Source organism: Aptenodytes patagonicus, chromosome 5 (genome assembly GCF_965638725.1).
Source record: "Aptenodytes patagonicus chromosome 5, bAptPat1.pri.cur, whole genome shotgun sequence".
Taxonomy (NCBI): domain Eukaryota; kingdom Metazoa; phylum Chordata; class Aves; order Sphenisciformes; family Spheniscidae; genus Aptenodytes; species Aptenodytes patagonicus.
This window is the reverse complement of record NC_134953.1, coordinates 49,702,614-49,725,921: the sequence shown is the minus strand read 5'-3', so window position 1 is coordinate 49,725,921 and position 23,308 is coordinate 49,702,614. Positions and strand designations below refer to the sequence as shown.

The following is a 23,308-nucleotide window of genomic DNA, read 5'->3' as shown; positions in this document are numbered from 1 at the left end:
GAACATGCAGGGGACTTGAACAAAACAAAGTGTAGGGCCAGGGTGGAGGCACACAGGAACAACTGAAAGTTTGCTGTGTGTATTTTGCAGGCTTCAAAGCTATGGAAAAAAATATCACGTGAAATGAAAAGAAAAAGACTTTAGCAAAACATCCCCTTGAGTATAGATCTTGCATTCAATAAGTTCAATATGAAAGGTTTTCCCGCCCATTATATACAAGATTTCAGACACATATGAAGCATAAATATAAACTGCTGAGAATCCAGCATTTTATGTGAACCTGTAAATAAATATTCCTCTGTACGTCCATGCCTCAAACACTGCAGCTTTGGACTGGTGCATGAGAACCTGTAAACCAGGAACTGACTGAACAAGAAAACCGGGCTGATCACATTCACTGGTCCGGCATGAGAGGAATAAACACATTAATTAATACAAGGTAACTCTCTTTTCGCCACTGAAGATGTTATTATTATCCAAATAATCCCATGCCTAGAAGAAGCAGAGAGCAATTCTCCATGTCTCCACAGCTTGTCGCTCTCTCACTCCACAATGCCAGATATTTCCCAGCAAACAGACAGATTTGAGAGGTTGCCGGCACGGGGAGGCAGAGCTCCGGGATGCAGCACTGGCACCCGTGCCGGGCCCCCAGCAAAACACCCAGCCACAGAAACATGAGAAAGGAATGAATTCTGCTGCTCTGCTCCGCCACGGACCCCCTTGGTTTACCCCAGTAGCTCCAGGTGTCAAATGGGAGCTACTTGGTCCCAAACATTAAAGTTACACGGCCTGAGTTTCCCTCCACCCTCTGAAGTTACACGAAACACAAGTACCACCCGAGAGCAGAAGGAGCAGAATTTTAAATCAGCATAGGTTTACTGAGTCCAAACTGTTTAAAGTTAAAGTTTATTTGTATTCTTTGTAGGAATATCAATAAAAGACCTCAAATGTATCTATATCTGTACATATTACAAGAACCTTCAAAAATTATTCACAGAACAAAAATAAATCTTCTTTAGAACAAACCCAGGCAATGAAATGCAGAAATGGATCTCAGACACCAAACAGTCCAGTGCTACTAGCATAAAAATACGGCTTGAAAAACAAGTTTATTACTTTTTAAGGTGTACTTTGTTGAAATAAAAAATAAATTATTTAGAGCTATCATTGTAAAACAGTTCTGTGTAGTAACACTGTTATTAAGGCCCTTGAGACAGAAAATCTATTTTTACAGGTAGGATTCCTGGCAGGCATGATCTAATGACATGCTCGCTCTCATGGGAGTTAACTTACTGTGGAGAAGGAAACATCTAAAAGCATCAGCCTAAATTTAACCCTTTTTGCTCTGTCACACTCAGCTGACCATGCTAATCACTGATATAAATACATTTAATGCTTCAACTCGGACAGGAATTGTTTTCCAGAACGACACAGATATTTTTGCAGAACACAAACAGAATTCATACATACATGGTGACCTTAGCAGACAAGTATTGCCGACACATTCCATGGGCACTGCTGTAAAATTGACAGACTTCACTCATTGAGTTTTCAGATGAAGTTAAAAGCTGGTGGGTTTAAGCAATCATTAAAACATGAAGTTAATGTATCATGTAAAAAAAAAAAAAAGCCTAAGCCAACCCAAAGCAATTGCAAGAACACAAAATAAAACCCACTTCTTGGACAACTTATTAGATGGGTACAGAATTTACTACTGGATACACCTCATATTCTCTAACTAGAAAATATACACATCCCTTTCCACCTGTCCCTGGATCCCCTGCTTAGAGTTATTCCGCTGGAAAGAAATGTTGCAAAATGTGTAGCTGTATGAATCTGTGCTTTTACACGTAGCTGCCCATTTCTAATACACCAGGGAAATAACAGTTGGTAATTCCTAGACGTGAAATCTGTCTCTTTCCCTTAAAGAAAAGGTCTAGAATTCCTAGAGTTGCAAAGAATGGGCATTTACAGGATGCCACTCCTAGGCCCTGCTCCCTCTCTTCTCCTTTAGTGCCTATCCCACGTCATTCTGGTCACCTCTGTTCTTCATACGCTCTGCAGACACCACACACAACATGGCAAAAGGCCGCAGTGCTACACAATGCTGCTCCATTTCCCTGCCCCGCCATGCTGGCCGTGAGCTTTTACTGAGAACTCGGAAGCCCGGGTGCCTTTGTGGTTTGGGAAGAACCACCCTAGAGCAGTATTGAGGAACGTGGCCAGAAAGGACTGAGATGCCAGGATGGGGCAACTTTTCTGTTTCAGTCTTAGGAACACACGAGTATTACTCCCACAAGCTATTAATTTTTTCCTGCGCTACTTCAGCTGTTTCCAAATGAGAGCAGCAGTTGCTTGCAACAGCATTAGACACAGCCTGATGCATGGCTGAAAGTACGAACCAAAACCTAATGTCTATAATGCACATCATCAGACTTCGCACTATTTACTTCTTCTCTCTTTGCTGCAGAAACCCACTGGCTACTAGTCTTAAACCAAATGTGATCAGGCCCAGATAGGGCTCTTGCTCCAAAACAGACAGACCTTTCGGCTGCCACGTGGTTTAGTGCCACTTGAATTTTATCAGACTGGACAAAATAGAAGCTGGCATTTTCACATATTGTCGGCTTGAAGCGGCTTAAAATTCCTCTAGAAAGCTGCTTGGTAAGAAACTAGGAGAGACAGCTGCCTGCAGGAGTCAGGAGCATAACGTTTTGTTCTGCACCTAATCAATTCTAGTCTTGCAGCATTGTGAGTCTGCAACCCTCACCTGCTTTTGGGTCAACAGGCAGCTTCTCCTCTATAGCGGGAGTTAGAGGAGTACACTTTGCACTTTAGGGGAGAAACTGAAGTAGAAGAGAGACAACCTGCCTAGCAACAAGCTGTGAAAACGATACTGATACACTTTTAGAATAGCAACATTTTCCTACAAGCATTCTACATGCTTAAGAAATACATAGGAGAAGGTATATTATTAGAATGATTCATTACTGAAGAGCTCACCAAAACATCAATCTTGCGGCAGGTATTATTTCCCTTCCAAAAATCAGGGCTGAAATGTTGCCCCTATTGCATTTCTCTGCAGAAATCAAAATGGACGTCTCGGCGACTTCAGCATCAAACCATACAGCTCAGCCAGTGATCTTTGATAGATTACCAGAAAGCTGGGGAGCTCTGGTGAAATGCGTTTCCCAAATGAATGCTAGGCTAAACGCTACCAGAATGACGTATCTGCCTCTGCCTTGTTCTAGTCAATGTATTCCTACGACCACTTGATCTCATGTCTCAGTCACAGAACACCCATACTATTTGCACTGTGTAATAAGTGAGCAATGCACATGCCCATCTGAAAAGGCTACTTTTATGAACAAATTTCCCATGATGCAGCTGTATAATTACAGTACATAGTAAAGGGGAGATGCAGATCACGCAAAAATACTCAACAGAAAGGGGGTTGCAAAGGTTAAAAGAGAGCTACTCACAAGACAGATTAATACAAACTTGATAGACTGCCTATGGCTGTGATGCATGAAGGAAGAAGGAAAGAAGGAACTTAAAGGCACAGTTTGAGGAAGAAAATATCAGAGGTCAGCAACGACCCAGAGCTGGAAGACGGTTTGGAAAGTATCGAAAAGAAATCACTACTGAGCAAAAGCAGAGCACAAGCCCAGGTGCGTCAGACAGTGCTGACTTGGCTATGATACACCAAGAACAAGACAGGGATGCTCCCTGGACTGCAGTACCAAGTCACATTCAAGCAGCCAGAGCAGCTTTGATCCGAAAGAACTAAGCATTAAATATAAATCCCAACTCGCTGCAGACAAGTCTCCTCTAGATGTAAATTAACGGCCAAGGCCTTGCTAAGAGACATTCATACACATATTTCTTATATATCCTACAGTGCAGGAGATGTGGTCTCTGTATTTATGCATAGTTAGTAATGTAACGTACTTGTGTGATGACGCTTAACTGAAGTATCGTAACACAATAATCAAGCAGAACAGTTAACATACTGTGCTCTGTCACAAGCTGCATTTGCCCACAGAGGCGAGAGTAATTCATTTCCAAAGAACAAACTAACTTGACAACAGACACTGAATTTGGGTCCTCGGTATTGCCAATCCTTCATGTTCAAGGCAACACGGGTCACTTTCGGGATGTCAAGAAATTGGCTTAGAAACACCTACATTTTTAATGTAGTACAATTTTAGAGATTCAGAAACTAAGGCCAGAAAGGATAATCAGATCATCAGCTCTGACCTCCTCCGTATCACAGGCTATACGGTTTCAGCCAGGTACTCCCAGAGCCACCTCATTAGCTTCTTCCTAGTTGCAGCCTGAACCGCTTGCTGAACACATCCCACGCTGAGGCAACCCTCTCAAGGTTTTGTCTCATTTTGAAGTCAACTTTTCCAATTTCTAATTTCCATAACTAGTTTCAATGGTTAATCACACTCACTGTTATTAGCATACTTCTGTAATTCACAATTTCAATTGCTGTTGCAATAATTTTATTTACTTTGAGAGTCTGGGGGCTAGAAATGTATACCAAAAAGTGAAAGTGAAGCTTCACACACTATTACTTGACTCTAGAATCTGGGGCTTTAAAAAAACCTCTCAGACTAAATATTGTGGCATTTCATGAAATCATGAGAATTGATAATACTGTGTCATTTATTGTTAGTCTTTTACAGTTTGTGAATGTCATTATCTTCCATGAGAAGGTCACTTTGTAATTATATACACATTCACATAGAGCCTGTAAGTATGCTTCTATGAAATGCAACTGAAAGTAACTGGAGATGAAAGCTTAGTCAAAACTCCTTAAGAAAAAACTGGTGTGTACAGAACTTAAAAAAACCCACCAAAACCCACAAACCACCTTTAAAGTATCCAGAGAAAGGCAAATTTCAGTGGAAATGGAAGATCTTTTAACACAAACGTGCAGAAAGCATCTCTCATTGGAACTAGACCGGCTAAGCTAGCGGCTGAAATAGTGAAATTGAACGAGAGTTAAAATATAGAAATCCTCTAGGAAAAAGGAAATTTTGCATATGAACCTCTACTTTACTGGGCATGGGCACCCTTCGGTTAGCCCTTTCCTCAGAGCATGAACCTGATTCTTCCTGATGGAATGCAGAGAATGAATTCAGGGTGCTACTGCATGGTGCGTAAGTGGGGATTGGATAGGAATTTTAAAAAAAAAAAAGTATTTACACGTCTGTAAATTCTCAAAACAGAAAATATAAAACTGCATTAGAACTGGGGTAAAAAAGAAAGAATCCTACCTTGAAAAACTGCAGATTCCCTCTGTCTGTTTGATGGGAAGCCTGACTGTGTGCAAATGTAAGGAAACAAGCTTGCTGCTCCAAGTTTTTACCTTGTTCAAAAAGACTGAAAATTTTTCACCAGAGTCCTACCGAAAGTAGGTACAGGATCCAGCAAGAGCCAATTTTCTTGCTAAATTGTTTGCTATCAAGCTTGCATTCAGTTAAAGAACAGCTAGAGAAGAGGGGAATAAAACCAGCAGATGAGTTTTCTTATAGAATTCATTTCACTACTATTTCACTCCACTCATGTACTTGTATCAGTCAGCCTGATATATACAGCTGCTGTCTAATGTAACCCACTGCTCATCTCTCTCTCTCTCTCTCACCCACAACACACATGCACTCACACTCCCCTCTTCCTCCTCCAAGGACTGCAGTGCTTTCAACAAGAGAAAAAAATAATAATAATAAAAATAGCAATAATTAAAAAAATCTACAGTATTCACTTCCTTTTGGTATATTACATCGGCGTTTTCTGTACATGACCCAAGAGCTCCCTCTATTTACACAGTGATACGGAAGGACTTGTTCTTGGGAGCCTGGTTCTCCTGGCCTCGAGTGGGGAATTAAAGCCCACCTTTCAGAGTTCTTCTTTCTCTTTTCCATTTTATTAGCAGCATTATGTAAACCTGTAAGGGGAAGGGGGGGCTATTTTGAAGGTTTCTTGAGTCTGCTCCCTCTTGCCCTTCTCCTGGGGAGATGGCCGGCAGCATCTGCCCAGTTAGCAGCTGCTGTTTTTGAATTCACCATTCTCCGTGATGGAAAGCTTGGTGGGATTGGTGGGGGAGATGCCATTTCGGACTTGCATGCTGTAGCGCTCCTTCACCTGCGTCAGGGCACTCATCAGCCGCGTGTTGGCGGAGTCCAGGGACACGATCCGCTTCTCCTGCAACAAACACCCCACAAAGTCAGAGCTCCTTCACAAATGGAATGCCTTTGCCCCACAAGCCTGCTTTATGGGGAACCTCCAGGACCCGGGGCTGTGACAGTGTCTTCAGATGATTTCTAGGCAGAGGCAGCTTGGCTAACATTCTCTGGTAAGATGGGATGTCTGCCTCTTTCTGTTTTCTTGGGGTAACATGGCCCCTGCGTGCCACGGGCTTTTCACAGGCCAGTCTGGCCCTCCTGGCCTTTTTGCATGATGGAAGGTGACAGTGAGTCAAAGTTACATTGGTGCATTGATCCAGTCACAGTGGCTTTATCCAGACAGCCTCCAACCGAGGCAGACGGAAATGCAGTATTTTGCCATGGGAAGGGGGAAGGGTGTCGGTGTTAGTAACAACAATAGCCAATTTAATTTTTTTTTTTTTAAATATGTTAGAAAAACAGAAACAGGCAGCAGAAAATAAAAGTGGTGGAGGTTTCATCTGGCAGAGAAAAGTGCAAGTGGTATCTAACGGCCATTGTCTCTGTATTTTGAATGGAGTGTGCTCAGAATAAACTCATGGTATGCTTGAAATAAATAAAAAAAAAAAAAAAGGCAGATAATGGCAGCCTGCAGTCACCAGCAGAAGTGAGGGTGCAATAGCAACATAGAGAAGAAGCAGCCAGAAGCTAAAACTAAGGGGTTATTTGAGGTGAAGGGGAAGAGGGCAGTGTGGGTGGAGGGGGAGATGCCATCGACAGAACACAAAGAACAAACACTGAACACACTGCTCCTAGACCCATTCCAGCTCAGAGGGGCTCCCGGGCTCCGCTGAATCCATGGTTCCTACATCCCAGTTTTGATTCCTCTGGCACAGCAAGTGCTAGCCTCCACTTTTGGCAGAAAGCTAAATGATGTGTACTAAATTTATAAAAAATAAAAACCCCATCAACAAAACCCAGCCTACTAACAGCTAGATTACCTGCAGTGGAATAAAGCACTGGAGGGTCAAGCCAAAGAGTTGGTGGCACAATTAGAAATGACAATTTTCATCTTCCCTCAAAAAAAAGAAAATAATGCAGCCACACAAAGCAGCAACAGAGACAGCAAAAGGTAAATATGCTCTCCATGCTACCAGCTGATTAGCATTTTTTTCTTTCAGAAGGAAAAATGTCTAATTTACTTGAATGAAAAAAGCTGCATGCAGGAACTCTTCCCAGTCCAGCCCATTGAGAAACAAAATGGAAGGAAAAACGATGCACAGAAGGCACAAACATTAAGGGATAGTTCAGACATACTGCTCAGGAGATCTAAGTGCTACAACAGTCCCTTGAGATTCTGATCCCAGCACATCAGCTGTGTGGTACATCAGTAATCAAGTAATGTTTGCTTTTCTCAGTGGGCTTCCCCACAGGGGTAAATGTTAGGGTGCAAAAACAAAGCAGAATTTAAGTACTGCTTGTATTACAGCCCTGAAGAGACCGAGCTCTGTATAGCAGAGCAAATGGAAGAGGAGGAGGCATGAGAAATCAAACAGCAAGGCAGGCTATAGCCTGCCCTAGCACTTGCCCTGATCCACTCAACATAAGCAAGGAGAATAGACAATGGAGGAGTTAAAGGCCTTAGCCTTTCCTCCCATGCTGAAATAAATCCTGCAAAACACAACTGCCTTAGCAGAAATGTGTTCTTCAGCAAGTTAAAGCGCCTCCTCCTCAGACTAAATTTCACCTGGAATATATAATTTAAAGTTAAAATTTCTTTCCAAAGAATATAGCTCTCCAAAGAGTTAAAAATGAAAGGCTGGTTACTTTCTGGCTCTGATGAGTGCTCACTATGCCAGTTTGCAAAACAGCTGGAAATACACACTTGGAAAATCAATCTTAAAAGCATGAGCTTGGTGAGTAGAAGCATCTTCTCACTCAAAGGAAAATTCAATCTACAAACATGTCTCTAACACACACGAATTGGGCACAGGGAGTGGGAGGAGCTGGAATGGGTAGGAGGTCAGTGCACTGGGCCAGGACTGGGTACTGCTCAGCTAGAGAACTGATTGGGTTTACTTGCCTGTTTGAATTATCTCATCCCCATTTATGACCTGTAATTTAACACAGCGGAGATGTCACTTGCAATAGCAACTGGGCTAGTACTCTTTGCAGCTCCGCTGCTCCAGGGAGAGAGTTTAGCCAGACCCAGCCCCTGCTCAGTCAGGGAGGCCCAGAGACAGCCTCTGGAACCACAGCGCACACAAGGCGCTGCCCAGAGCCAGTGCCAACAGCACGTATACTGAGAACAAGGCTGTCCTTGTGCATCAGTACAGTATTGGGTGCTGCACCTGACCACAAGGCAAAAGAGCAAATCCTGAAAAGCATCTTGTGGTGATGTAACTAAGCACAAGAAGCCCGGGTTACTGCTGTTTCCTAGCAGCCATTTAACTCTTCAAACAGGTGTGATAAGCCAGGTTCCAACTCCACTCCATAAATCTCACATGAAAAAAACCTTTTCTTTTCTAGCCACTGCTATATCTCTTTGCCAAATGAATCACAGACTAAGAAAAATCTTCCAAGCACAACTTAGAGGGATTGCTACAGAACCCAGCAAACACTTGGGCTCCTCTGGTGTGTCTGTTCTGAATCTTTCATCAGTTTCCTCTTCTGCTCAGGTACCCATGAAAGGGCAATGACAACTGAGCTTCCCCCATGAACTGGTTGACACTGAAGCAGTTAATGTTTGCTGATGACCTTGCTTGCCCAAGTAGCTAACAGCACTTCAGAAGAAAAAAAGTCAGATTAAAAGAGGAATCATTAATGCTACTGTTTTGCTACTGTTTTTTCAAAAATTTCTTCCACTGCAGGTGATAAATGATGCATCATTTGATCAAGTACCACACCTTTCCAGCCCTGAGGGTTTGAAGCTTTCACAAGTCCACAGCAGTCACCTCTGCCAGCTGGTGACACTGAGGGATCAGACTGGTCCACTCTCCACCTTGCTAGCCCATAACCTCACACCGAGGCTGAGAGCTTACTGGCATAGACAGGTAACAGAGGGAAGGGCAAGTTTCTTATTCACTCACAATCTCTCATATCCTCCCCTCCAAAAAAAATCACTTTTTATGAGTTTGCTCAGTGCCCCTTTCACCTTCTTGAGGCAAATGAAAAACCAGGCTGCTGTTTGAATGAGCTGCCATTCCATCAGTGTGTAACAGCAAGATGCCCTGACTGTGCCTATCTCCTAAAAATGGCCCAGCACATTCAACTTGTACTCCAGCTTCCACTTGCCATACTTCTTGATCAGATTGGAGGCTGCTGTACTGTTCCCCCACCACGAAGAAAAAAAATAGCGACTGACTACATTCCTGTTCATTCTCCAGCACTGCACTCTCCCCCTTTGCATTTTGAGTGCAAGTCCTCACAGAAAGGATTTAATCTTGAGCTGCATCTAGAAAGGGTGACTACACTGGTGTCTCCATGTAGAGCATCTTGCACAATAACAAGGAACTATATATGGTGTAATTCCAGTAGGATTTTCTTTTTATTCTGCAAGGCTAGGTAACAGAAGTGCCATGTTATTGTACACAAGTGATTTATTCAAATGGCACTGATACAAAAATCCAGCTTTCATGAACAGTCTTTCTGAAGAACTGCGGGAAAACGGGCAAAGGCAGCAGGAAAAACAGAACTTTTCAAGTTATCAAAAAGAAATCTGCTATAAATATGCTCCTAGTGTTACCAACCTTTTAAAAACACAGCTTTTTTCTACTTTGTATTTTCCCTACAGTTCCATGTGAGCTCAAACATTTCTATTATTGCTGGCCATTCAACAGGAAAAAAATGGCCAGGGTATGCCCTTTTGTGCTCACTTATGCCTGTATTCTAATACACCAGTCCCGTCTTTAACAATGTTCAACTGAGGCTCCCCCCCGCCGCCACTCTTTGTGTAGGGAAACAACTTTCTGAAATAACTTGGGTTATTCCTGAAACAGGTCATCTTCTTAAGATTATCTATTAAGGAAAGTTTACAGTTGGAACTACCGAAAAGCCCAGAAGCAGGAAAGACATCCTCCAAATGCAAATATCACAAACATAACATGGCAGGCAGATATCAAACCAGTCTCAGGTTCTGTTGTACAAGCTTTGCTCTCTGGGATCAGCACAGACACAGAAGAAAAGCTGAAATGATCCCACACAATACACCCGCATGCACTGCCCACTGGGTCCCACTTCCCACAGTTAACTCGTGTTGCCTGAGGCAAGCACTGCAGGTTTGTGGCAAACTGGGCATTTCTCCAGGACTGACGTGGACAGTCAGATGGGGTGAAATGCCACGTATGACGTCATACAGGGCAATGCTCCATTGCAAGCATTCTCTTTTCTTGACTCGAATGTTCAAAGCCATGCTTTTAGCTTGCATAGCTAAGATGCATGCACATGGCAATTAAACTATGCTGGTATGAGGCACAGCTTTTCCAGAGTTCCCAGGCCCACGCTTGGAACACTGTCTACACAATGCACGGCTATTCCTTTACCCCCTTGGGATCTCACAAAGTAGAAAAGGTTTTGGAGAAGCGATCAGTCCTGTGATTTGTTGCCAGGCTGTCTCAAAGCCTAGTGTCAGACAGTACAGTCTTTATGAATTAAAAAACCCAATTCTCTCCTAGAAGGCAGTAAGTCACATGTGCAACACCATGGGCCAATACTGGCTTGGGAGCTAGATAACAATGCTGGGGCAGGAGAATAGGGGAAAAAAATGGGTTCTACGCACAGAACACTTGGCTCTTGGAGATCCTGAGCTCCTTACCTGTGCATCAATAATTTTCTGCTTTGCATCGATGACAGCTTGCATCTCTGCATGATCCTTCTTCAGTTCCTCTTCAACTGCCATGAGTCTGATGAGCAAAACCAGGTACAAATTAGGACAGTTTAATACTATTCCAGAGTGTTTCAGTGACTCTGGCCTGTTGGTTTGACTTCTCTGATTGTCCTGGCTCTGCAAGAGAAGAATTCTGCTGCACTTGGAAAAGCTTATCTATCCATCTGACACTCCCAATTGCCTAACCTTGCTATTCTCAAAGTGGACAATGCCAAAAACGCAACTGCTCTGAAAAACTACTGCCTTGAGTACAGATTCCAAACAGAGCAAAAAGACCTGTTATAAGTATGACAGAGACCAGGGTTAAAATTTCCTAAATCTTTTCCTTCACTCTCCTGGCAATCTGAGGCAAGTTTCCACACCTGCACCCCCGTTTCTTCATCTCTAAGGCAGGATGGTATCAGTCCAGAGACATCAAGAAGCCCATGCAACTACCTTCTTTAGTGTCAAAGAGAACACATGACACAGGGGAGCTGCTTGTCCTACACAGTCCTCAACTTTCCAAAGCCTCACCTGCTGATGATACTTTTCATCTGGCTGTCCTTCTCCTCCTGTTGCCTGCGTAGTCTCTCCTCACTGTCTTCCAGCCTAGACTTGTACTCCATCAGCAGCTTCTGCATTTGCTGCTCTTGCACCAGGAGTCGCCGCTCATACTCCTCCAGCCGGCGACTTGACACCTTCAGGCGCTCCTTCAGCTTTGCTATCTCTTGTTCATACTGCAGGTAGAAGGAAAGAAGGAAAGAATCAGATGCAAAGGAAAAAGGAAGAGATCAGATCATTATAATCTGCTGCTGTTCAGAGAAGGACATTATTTTTTTCATGAAAAATAAATTTATAGAAGTAAAGAAAATGACAAACAAACAACTGTGGGCAACCACAGGCAAGGAGCATGTAGGCTCCCATTGAGCATTAAGCTATTACCACACTATAGGATGTCATTCTGTAGCACAATTTAAGCAGTCAGAGGGCTCTGACATGGTTCCTCAGCCCTGACCGGTAACATCCCCAGTTACTCCAGACTCAAGCAGTTCCCAGACAGAAGCTGCTAATAGTGCTCAACTGTAAAAATGTCCTGGGGTGACCAAGCTTACAAAACGGGACCAGTATGGGACCCAAATAACTCATTCTTCAGGACCTAATCAAGGCATGAAATCATGTGTGAAGACAGAGCAGATCATTCACTACAGAATAGAGCCTGTAAGTTTACTTGGCTGAGGTTTTGTTCTTCTACTTACTGTCCCTGTGGACAATCACTTCTGCAATAGTGCAATGAATCTCAACGTATTCCACTTTGTTTTGGGTTCATTCACCTTTTCTAATAATCCTATGTTCCTGCTTCTTGTCCACCAAATGTTCTACTCCTTGCTCCCTGCCTTCTCAAAATACCAAACCTCTTAACAAACTTCATCACCATAGCAGCATATAGATGTAACTGTATTTGGAAAAATGGTATCTACTCCTGAAAATAAATACGCTTTAAAAAAAACACATCATGGATGTTTCTGTGTAGCCCAGAAACACTGTACTACCTAGATGACAGGATTTGCCTCAAGCAAAGCCCAAGACAAAATTTGAATGCAACTACTGATGAAGATTGAATTGCATTTACAGAGCCTTGTACAACAACTTAGCATATCCTAAGCTATACTCAGCTGGGTTAACAATCGTAATTTTTTTTTTAAATGGAGTTTAATGATCACTAAAAAGTTTTGCAAGCATAGAAAAATAGCAGTATGCTGTAGCTATAGTGTTGTCATAAAAAATGACTTGAGCAGGATCTAATACACTTAGGCAGTGTGACTCACGATGCACGTAAGTGCCAAATACCAGCCTGTAATGTACAAACTCTCAGCTATGTCAGTTTGCACCTATTTGACATGCTACAGCCTGTACGTGGGTTAATCTATAGTATGGGATACTGTACTACAGATATGTGTGACAGCACGTACAGCAGGAAGTTATGCCAATACAACCTGCGTTTGAAAGCATGACTGTCACAGCAGTGCCTGAAAGCCGTTCTGAACTTGGCTGTAGGGTGGACAGGACTCACTGGCAGCCCTCGAGTTGGCTGCATACAGTATAAAGTCTACCTTCTCAGCATGCTTGACTTCATCCGGATTCTGCTCTGCATCCTCCTCTACTTCTTCATACTGTCCATTATTGAGAACCCACGCAGCTGTTCTTTCCACTGGTGACATTGTGGCAGAGTCCACAGGTGACTGAACCTGGAGCAGAGATACCTGTAAGCATTTTTCAGAGAAACTACATACAAATCAGCTCTAAAATCCAGTTTATTTGGAGGAGAAAAATGACCGTGAATCTGTCAGTCTCAAAGGATCCCCAAAACCTCTCTTGCAGAGATACTTCATCCTCCCTTGACTTTGGACTCACAGCACTTACTTGAGTCCCTCTAAAACCAATATATTTGAGAAACTTTTTCTTCCTTGCTAAGTGAGCTTCTCTCTGGAAAACTTCTTGTTTCCAAATCCTGTTCACATCCACCTTTCCCCTTTGCCGGATTTTCAGTAAGGCTTTCTCAACCTGTGATTTCTCTCATAAAGAAAACAGAGCGACGAAGCTTTGCTTACAGCCTGTTCAGGTAAGACAGATTGGTTTCTCTGGAGTACTGAGGAGCTTAACTTGGCAGCAGCTTTCTCAGCCAGGCTGCAGACAGACTTTACAATGGAGGATGGGGCTGCATGGCTTGGATATGAGAGACCACAGCAGTACTTAAAAGTGGCAAAGAGGTGTAAGATTATCGCTGTAGTACCTAGGTTTAGATGGTCTGTTGTAGCATATACACCCAGACAAGGCTGTGAAAGGAAGCCAGGGCCAGCAGTGGTTACTAGGAGAAATGTAAAACATCAGAGGCTATCCTCTTTAAGGGAATCTAAAAAGGAAGCCAAGGAAAGAAACAAGAAACTCTCTGCCTGGCTGGGGAAAATATGGCTTGCTACAAATTCCAAGCAATTTTCATGGACAAAGACAAGTTTATAAGCACAGGAATTAGCATAATTACCCCTGAAAGAGCAACACTGTCTTAACTTTTTGAGAAATGCGGAAGATCAACTTCACTGCTGCCGCTCCCCCCCCCCTTCAACTGTAGCTTCTTTTTGTGCTCAAGCAGCTCTTCAGCTCACTGCCTCATTTCAGTATTGTACCAAAGTGAAATATACCAAAGTGAAAGGGGGATTTTGAAGTCTCAGTTTCAGCGAGGAGCTCTTTATGGGGGAGTAACAGCTTCTTTACATGAGTCAGGTGAGGGATCATGTCAACCTCCATTTCTGTTTCTCTCGTTCACAAGGGCAGGGCTGATGAGTGCTGCATACGTCCTACACCAGCTCTGGCCAGAGGATCTGCCTGCAATGGCTCAGCTGTCCTGAGCAGCAATGAAGACTCCAGCACTGGAAGAAGCCTCAGCAAGGATGAGTATAAAGGCAAAGGAAAGGAGTACTAATTAGGCAAAAATCCCTGGATTTAGAGGCCTTTTCGCTAGAAAGAAGTCTTCACAGCAGAAAGGCTAATAGCCCCTTTCAAGTGCAGTGTGACAGCCTGGCAAAGCTCCTTAGTTAGATTTTTTTTGACAGTATTTGCTGTGAGGCAGCCATGGCAAGGGAGACTATGAACTGTGTGTGGCTCTTCCACCCACAGGCTCTTCTCTGAGGTAAATACTTTGGCTCTAGGAATTGCTGGAGGAATTAGGAACAGCTATGGATGAACAGTGTCACCGTTCACTGGAGTTACGGAGGACTAAGATAGCAGAAAGGTGACTATAAACTGCATGACCAGCCTTGTAACAGACTGCTGAACACCAGCAAACCCTGCCAAACAACCTTTCAAGTTGTAGGACAGAATATTTTCAGCAGCCAAACTCAGAAAGCCTACAAAGACCAAGTGGATGGCAAGCACTTCACACGCTAATGGGTTGAGTTATATTCTAATAAAGGGGGAAAAAAGAAAAGCCTGCTAGGAACGTGTATTAAATTCCCCTCTTTGCCTCCCTTCCAGAGGAACACACTGACATTTCTGTTCCCACCTACCTACTAAATGGAAATGGAAAGCAAAAACTGACCTCTCCCAGCAAACAAAGGGCCTAGCTCTATATTCAGAAACAAATGGGACTTGTAGAGAACAGAGTCTAATAATTATAACACCCACAAAGCATGCCTAGAAAGAACATGCCCAACTTCTCTTTTCTCTTTTTCTTTTTAAAATAAGAACAGAATTCCACAACACGATTTGCAATTAAAAGGACACAATGGAATTTGCCTCAAAAAATTTTTGGCCACTCAATTTGGCACACTTCAAGACATTTCTCAAGGGTGTGGGGAAGGAAAGAACAAATTGATTTCTCTGAATAAAGTATGAGCAACTACTCTAATGAATCCAGTGAAAACAATTAGTATGGAAAGCAGAGTGGAAAAATAAGTAGATGCACATCGCCTACAAGAGGGGGGAAGGAAACTGCCCTGAAGCCAGGCATAGTCGCAGGCATCTATGAAGCTGAATGTAAAAAGTAACTGGAGAAGAGGGAAGTCTGAGGTCACTGATGCTAAACGAGCAAAGGTAACTGATTTGCTTGGGGACAGTCGGGTAATCAAGCAATTTAAGATAAGAAGAGCCAGGGGTTTGCAAACAGCTAACTGAATATTTCTTGTAAATACACACAGGGCAGAAGCCACCCATGTAAGGTGTATGCACAAAGACTGGAGAGGCAACACCTGTACTTCCTCCTCCTTATCCTAACACCTTCAAAGTAAAGCTTTCTTTGCCTATTTGTGTAGACACTTCCCGTAACAAGCTCTGAGGAAAGGCACCAGCTCCCTGGGGATTTTGGCTAGGACACTGCACAGAACCATACAGTAAAACTCAGCAGATCATATAATACAGGTTCACACTGGATGCCTGAGAACTGCAAAGGGAGTTTATCCTTCAAATTTATCCTTGTTACTGGCCTAAAAATTTCCTACCACCTCCCCACTGGGCTTAGTTGTATTCAGTATATTTTAACTATCAACCTCTCTACGCCCAAATGTAAAACACACACTCCAAAGGAAGACACAAACATATACACTTCAAATAATATGCAATTACTTTTTTTGGTATTACTAACTTGGCATAATAGCCTTTTCTTTGTGATTCAGTGTTTCTGATCTCCTTGTACTTTAATGAACTGGAGGTATCAAAGTAGTTTTGAAGCCCTGATTGCTCCTGGGTTCCCAGGCATCATCCAGATTTTCCTCCTTTCAACTGTAACATCCAGGAGTTTGCCAAGAAAGCTACACCAACAGGGATACCAGTAAAACCTTTGGCAGAGCAGGAGCTCACGATGGCAACTAAATTCTGCCAGCTTTACCTTACAAGCCAAAAGCCTGCACAATCATGCCTTCACCAGCGCTTTTGCCAACAGGGCTACATCAGCAAGGATGACCATAACCTCCTGCTCCTTGCGGATGTAGCTTCCCCAGCAACTTGGTGCAGTCTCAACCTCAGGGGCTGCAACTTTCTGGAGTGAAAGTCCTTACTCGTGCCTGTGTGCAGAGCAGCATCCTTTCTAGAAGGTCCTGTGGAAAGCAGGAGCTTAAAACATTTCCTTCAATACTAGGTAGGGTAAGTCAAACATGACCATGTTTACCCTTACAGTGACCACCGAAGAAAACACTTAACTCCAGGAATAGCGCAGGTGTTGCCTTCAAGAGCCTTACCCTGCCCAGCTGATAAGTCTGTATGCACTAATATGACATTTTGAAAAACAACCACCTTCCCTCTGACCTGCAGACCGAGACATTTTCTACCTTCACTGTAGTGCCAGGCATTTAAATACTTATTTTCTCTTTAACATTAAACTAATTTAGGAAGAGATTTTCATACACAGCAAATCACAACAGGACTTTTTCTTTTCTTTTTTTTTTTTAAGGTAAAGGAATGTTGGCTTTTTGACAGGAAAATCCTGATTTACAGTCGCCTATGAACAACTGATAAAGTGCATTAGGAGTTGGTACATATAAGCACTCCTTTCCAGAAAGTGTTTGCATTATTCATAGTTTGGGATGATTAATGAAAAAGCAGTATTTATTTGGGGACCAGCAATAAATTGTTGCATCATGGTGAAATACAGCTTTCTCCACACTTAGGACAACTGTACTTACTTATTATTTTGGCAGCAGTTTATTCTCAGATATTTTAACTTTGTTTATTTCTCTGGTTTTAGGGAGCTATGCTTTTAAATTAGCACCACAGGGCAAATGCATTCTCACATGGCAATCTTAACTACAATTTGGAACAAAGCTTTTTTTTTTTTTTTTTTATTCAGGGAAATTTTCAAGTTTTGTTTCTTTCAGCAGGCTTTCTGCTACCTTAGTAAATGCAAAACATTTTTTTTTTTAATTTAGTACAAAAGCATCCAAAAATAATAGGTAAGCTAGGCTTGCCAAGCTTGTAAGGATAACAAGCACGACTATTCCTTACACTCGCTACTGGCCACTTGCTTAAGTGCCAGTACTCTTGATTCAACTCAGTTCAACTCAAATGTCAAAAAGCTTTGAAGGTCAATGCAGCAATCAGCTAAACATCAAAGCAGAAACTGCCTGGAAAAAGTCTTTCCTTACCTGCTGTGTTTGTTGCCTCTGAATTGCCCTCACCTTCGGGACAGGGCTCTCTCTAGAGGACGAGGACTGCTGCCGGGACCGGCTCCCATTCTGAATGGATTCAGTCACCATGGCCCCCGACACTCCCGACATGCTGCCCGTGCTCCGCAAGGAAGCGCTGTGTGGCAAGGACTGCGGTGCTTTGGCCCTGGCGCCCAGCCCAGCCTGGTCCATTTTGCGGATCTGTGCTTGGCTGCTGCTGTTCTGGCGGGGCAGCGCAATGGGGATGTGCTTGTCTGGGACCGTGTGGCGCCGGGAGAAGTCCTCGCTCTGCGTGCTGCGCTTGGTGAAGTCCTCCATGCTGCTGTTGCTGGGTCCGCTAAGTTTGAAGTCTTCGCTGTTGCTTCGGCTCCGGGAACTGGCAGTGCTCAGGTTCTCCAGGCTGGAGTCAACAGAGGCCTTCGGCATCGGTGGGGTTGGGTTGTTGAGATGGTAAACCGGGTTCTGGAACGACAGAGGCTGGAGGCTGCCCTGTTGGTTCAAAGCCGGGTGCAGAGGCCTTCTCACCTGGGGAGCACTCTGGGGTGTGCTCTGAGTTTCCCACAGCTGTTTGATGTTTGCCACCTGTGTGATAGAGAGCTGGCTGCCAGCCAAGCGCAAAGGCACATCGTGCATAATAGAAGCATGGTCACTGTGAGCCGTGTGAGGATCCTGGAGATCCATGAGAGAGATGCTACGTCCATTGGGCAAGACGCTTTCCCTTTCATCCTTATCTGAGTAAGTCATGCTCTGGGTGGATGCCTGCTGAACCAACAGTAAGGTCTTGCCCCTAAAATATCCATCTACATTTTCCTGGGTTGGAGACTTCAGCTTATGCAAGTCACTGTGGAGTGGAAAGGAATTTGGTTAATTTTTAAGCAGCCAAGAACCTGAGAGATCTGTCCCAGAGAAGTCTTTCTACCTCATTTAACCTCCTCCCCTCATACGAAAGCTTCAAGGAACTAGATTTCCTTTTATGAGCTCTTTGTGTTCAAGTCAGAACACACTCTTCCTTAATTACCACTTTATCTTTCAGAATTACACTTGATTCAAGAAGTGCTTCACCTTTAGTTTTTTCACAGGTGAAGTACAAACCATTCCCACCAAATCCTTCCCCTTTAGACACTTCTGTCTCCAGCAAGACTTCAGAGCAGTTCAGATCCCATTTAATCCTTCACCAGCATTATGTATTGTGGGGGGCTGAAGATTCAACAGGAGTTGTGTGAAGGCTCCTGTAGATCTAGATGTAAGCTCAGAATGCAGACACTTCCACGTGACAAAACTGGCCCTCATACCTGACAGCACAGAAACTACTCTGAGACCACAGTATCCAAGCTCTTTGGCAGTCCTGCCACATCACAGCTTTTTGCTTCAGATTAACAGCTATTACAGTGTGAGAAATGCTGCACTGAACAGAAGAGGGACTATTTTTGCTGTTCCACCAGTGACAAGCTCCACCTACAGCCCAGTTTTTCCATTAGCAGTAAATAAGTGGCCCTGTCACCAGAAGGAAGCATTATGGCTGACTACGCATCCGGTCACTCAGACTGGAAGTAAATTGCAAAACTGGTTTTTAGCAGCTGAAGTCATTGACTCCTAGAGACTTGTTTGAGTCTTGGATAAATCAAAAGCTTCAGGTCTCCAGTGCCACCTCGTGCACCGTCTTACTGGGACTGTGTATTCGCCGTGACAGAGGCCCAAGCTCCCTGCTCTTACAGCTGGCCTGGGCAGACAGTTCAGGTGACGAAGCACTCAACTCTTAACAGGCTTAACAACCCCCTTACCCACATCTTCCCTTGAGCTCTGGCTGTTACATACCCATCAGTGGGGTCCTCAAATATCTTCTGAAGCCCTGAGGAGAGACTGCCACTGACGTTTGGACTAGAGCTGTGCTCAGTGAAACGCCTCAGCTGCTGCTGTATCGGTGTAGGGTTGGTCATTGATTTGGTGATATCAGCAAGAATACGAGGAAGAGGTCCCAGTTTTGCCACGGTCGCCTGTAGGAAGGAATTTTCACCCTAATTGGACAACAAGCACCGCGACATCCGCCAGTTTTTTTGATAACGATGCACAGAGTCGGAGGGGTGGAAGTGGAAGGAAGGAGGGTGGGTGGTTGTGTGCGGGTGTGCCAGGACCGTAATGCAGTGTTACGGAGCAGCGTAACCACGGCGACGAGATGGATGGAGGAGACGAAACGGGGTGCAGCAGACATTGAGGAAAGAAAAGGAAATAGAAAAGAAATTAGGATTGACCCCCAAAAATAAAAATCATGCTCAATAAAACAAAACTATTGCCATTCCAATGCAAAACTATCATGCAAAGCAAACTAAATCCAGGGTGGGTGAGGTCAAAGTGAAAACTACAGTATCTACTCATTAAAGGGCATTCAAAGACTACAGATTCAGCTAGTGGGGGGAACTTTCCAGGCAAAGGGTGTCATGTGGTAAAGGAAATGCATGCCAACAGACAAGGGGATGCGGCATTCAGGGGGATCATGAGAGAATTGCAAGGGTTGAGGGAGATGGGGAAAGGGAAGGTTTTCATTTCAAGCGCCTTTTGCTTTTGGCATCCTACACTGATGCCATCTTCTGTAGCACTCTGTTATCAAAAACTAAGGCGTTCTTCCCTACTTAAAAGTGAAAAATAACTGCATGAAAACATCGACGATCCCAACATTATCACATCAGTCTGGGATTAAATGCGTAGCTGCTTGTTCAATTACGTGTTAGCTCAGTGTTGGCCTGGCCTAGGATAAGAGCAGCTGACCTTCCAGCAAGGAAGGCTGCTCGTTCAGGCTCTTTGTCTTTCTCCCCTCTTTGGGTCACTGCTGGTTATATTATCTACAGGGCATCTCCAGCCTCTTGGGACTGCAGGAAGAAGGTGAAAGTGCTGGAGGTTTATAATAAAGTAAAACTCTGCTACAAAGATAACGTTCTTTTCAAAAACATATCCTTATTTTTCCTGTAAGCAGGTATTCAGTCAGTCAGTTTGGCTCCAGAGAAAGTTCTCTTTACAGACACTTTTGTACAGCACTTCTTCCGTGTCTATTAAAGTCTCTGAGGTGACTTCTCTCATTGTTTCCCAGTCATTACCTACAGTAAAGCAGTACTGCAATGTAACTTTACCCCTTAATTCTCTTTTTAGCAAACCACTATACCAGCTCCCAAGGGCCTGTTAGGATAGATCTATGCATCTAACCTACAGAAAGGGCAAAGCAGATCTGCTTTGACTGTTTACCCAGGTCTGACTCCTCCCTTTCCTTGCTGCCCAAGACTTTTACGACCGTTGCATTCAGAGAGCAGCTCACAGTAACTAACACCAAGTCCAAAGATCCATATGCAGTTCTAAAGACTGGAGCTGGGTTTCTCTTGATCTAATGCCTGACCAGCTGAAGGGAGATGGCAGTGTTCCCTGCACCGGTGGGTTTACCCCGATTTGTAGAAATGGAGGATCTGGTCTTTTGAGTGCTCACTTTGCCCGTTTTCCTGAGGCTGCTGAACCATCTTTATAGCTGACTTTGCTGCCTGCGACATTTTGAAGGTACACTGTGTGCATGTATGAGGGAAATGGAAAAACAAGATCATAAATTCTTATTAAACTAAGATTAATATATATTGCCTTTTTGAGTCAAGGACATTTCAATTTACTCTGATGCAACAAGCTCAGTTTTTTGTTTTCTGTTTTAAATAATGTATCGTGAGAAAATAGATACCCAACAAATAACTATTTTGGCAAACCTTAATGCAATAAAAATGTTAAGAGTGCATTGCAATTCACCTCACCTCTCCAGTTTCAAAAGAAAGAATAATATAAATGGAATATGGACAAAATAATGCACCTCTAAAAGTTGAAATATGGAACAGTTCCAAGCACTTGCAAAAAAAATGACGACTCACAGCTCAGCTTTTCTGGATCTTATCAACTACCTTTGCTATCAAGTTTTTAATGATTTTGGATCCCGCAAAGCCACATAGCTAAGGAAGAGCAAACTACTGCCTTTTCTCCTTCTATAGCTAAATGGAAGCAATGCTTATTGTTGGCGATGTCTACTGAGATCAGCAGAACAGAATCTGGACAACGCATATGACCCCAGCACAATACACAGCAGAAAGCATCTTGCTTTTGTTACAGGATAAAACTGAGAGTGGATCCAGGTTTTTACATGGCATCCTCTTGTGTACTAAAAACTAATCCAAAGACTACAGAAATGAGAACAGCTCAGCAGGCTTTGGATCAGGTCTTTAATGAGAACAGTTCTGCCTGGCCAACACATTGCTCGATCAGAGCTGGGCAGGGTAGGGCCTGGTGTGCAGCAAAGTACCTCCATTAGCATCAAAAAAGGCACTGCAACATTTTCGTTTTCTGTCCAAACACCCTCCCTTTTTTCCAGCTCACTTATGAGAAAGGACTGGCTGCTCAGGGAATTCCAGGTCTACTTTTAAGCGCTGCCCTCTCCACCATTTAACACCCGTCCTTACTTAAGGCTCTGCAAAGTGTTTGCACTACTGCTGAAGACCAACCGCTTCACATGCCCTGCTATAGGCCCTGATCTGAAATCACGGAAAGAACAATTGTGAAATACCACTATCAAGTATTCCTCTCAAAAGCTGTTGAATAAGTTCTCCCCAAAGCAGGCTTCAGCTGCTCCCTTGATGTTTCCTAGTGTTTACTGTTGCTATGATACAATCGCCAGATTCACCCTCCCGGGCCTCGGGCCTGCTTTACCTTATCAAGTTGGGACACAACCTCCCACAAGAGGGAATGCAAAACTGAGAGCTCTCTGCCCAGGTCGATGTAGCCCTCAAATCCAGGCATGTTTGAGATGGTATCTGGATTAGAGATCTCCAGGAGAAAACGCTTCATTCCTCCCCACTCATGTTCCAAAAAGTCATTCATGAAGGCCATATACTCTTCCTTATTACCAAACCTGCATGAAAGGGGAGGGGGAGGAAACCCAGTCAACAACCTCCAAACAAAATACAGAGTACATGTGCTTACAGACAATTACTTAAATGCTTAACTTTAGACCTGCCTTTCTGAAGATTTGGTCTGGGAGGAAAAAAAAAAAATGGACAATTTAAGAGATTCACTGCTTTCTTGGACTTACTTAAATACTAGTAATTCACTGTTCATATTATGACCAAGGGCTCAACAGACCTCTCCCCCCTCCCTCCCCTCCCACAGACACCCTTTCTCTTCTCCCCTTCTCTGCATCCCCTCCCCTGTAAGAGACATGTCGCGCCCTTTGTATCATTCAGCTGGGAATTCTGGAGGAAGAAAGGAGGAAAATCATGATCCTTGGTGGGAACGGGCTTTTTTTTTTTTTTTTTTAAATAGCATACACACTGACATGCTAATGCATGGCTTTTCTTGGTTTTATACTATATCCCCTCTGCTGAATTCAACACAACCCAAATCTGCATGTGAAAAGGAGAATTTATCTAGCTCAGTGCTGAGGTGTCTCAAGGGGAACAGTGTTCACATATAAGTGAGAAGTTTCCTCCTTTTCTAAAGCTGACTTCAATTTGACAAAGAATTAGCTACCTGCAAACATGACTACCAAGCAGGGCTCTCCTTGCTCCATAGTAACCTGCAGTGACTTGCACCCCTACAGGCACAGA

General features: G+C 43.5%; 1 protein-coding gene across 4 annotated transcripts in view; it reads right to left on the bottom strand.

Annotated features, from left to right (window-relative positions):
- Positions 1–888: 888 nt before the first annotated feature.
- RASAL2 (RAS protein activator like 2) overlaps positions 889–23,308 on the bottom strand; it is a 150,050-nt gene continuing 127,630 nt past the window's right edge. For 3 of the 4 annotated variants that reach the window (XM_076339648.1, XM_076339651.1, XM_076339650.1), the window contains 7 exons: positions 22,413–22,614; positions 19,506–19,705; positions 17,670–18,531; positions 13,152–13,286; positions 11,575–11,777; positions 10,990–11,077; positions 889–6,216 (listed from right to left, as the gene is read on the bottom strand). In XM_076339648.1, coding sequence (XP_076195763.1) covers positions 6,052–6,216; positions 10,990–11,077; positions 11,575–11,777; positions 13,152–13,286; positions 17,670–18,531; positions 19,506–19,705; positions 22,413–22,614 — 1,855 coding nt within the window. In that variant the 3' untranslated portion in view covers positions 889–6,051. The remainder of the gene's footprint in view (positions 6,217–10,989; positions 11,078–11,574; positions 11,778–13,151; positions 13,287–17,669; positions 18,532–19,505; positions 19,706–22,412; positions 22,615–23,308) is intronic. The other variant, XM_076339649.1, reaches the window with a different exon arrangement.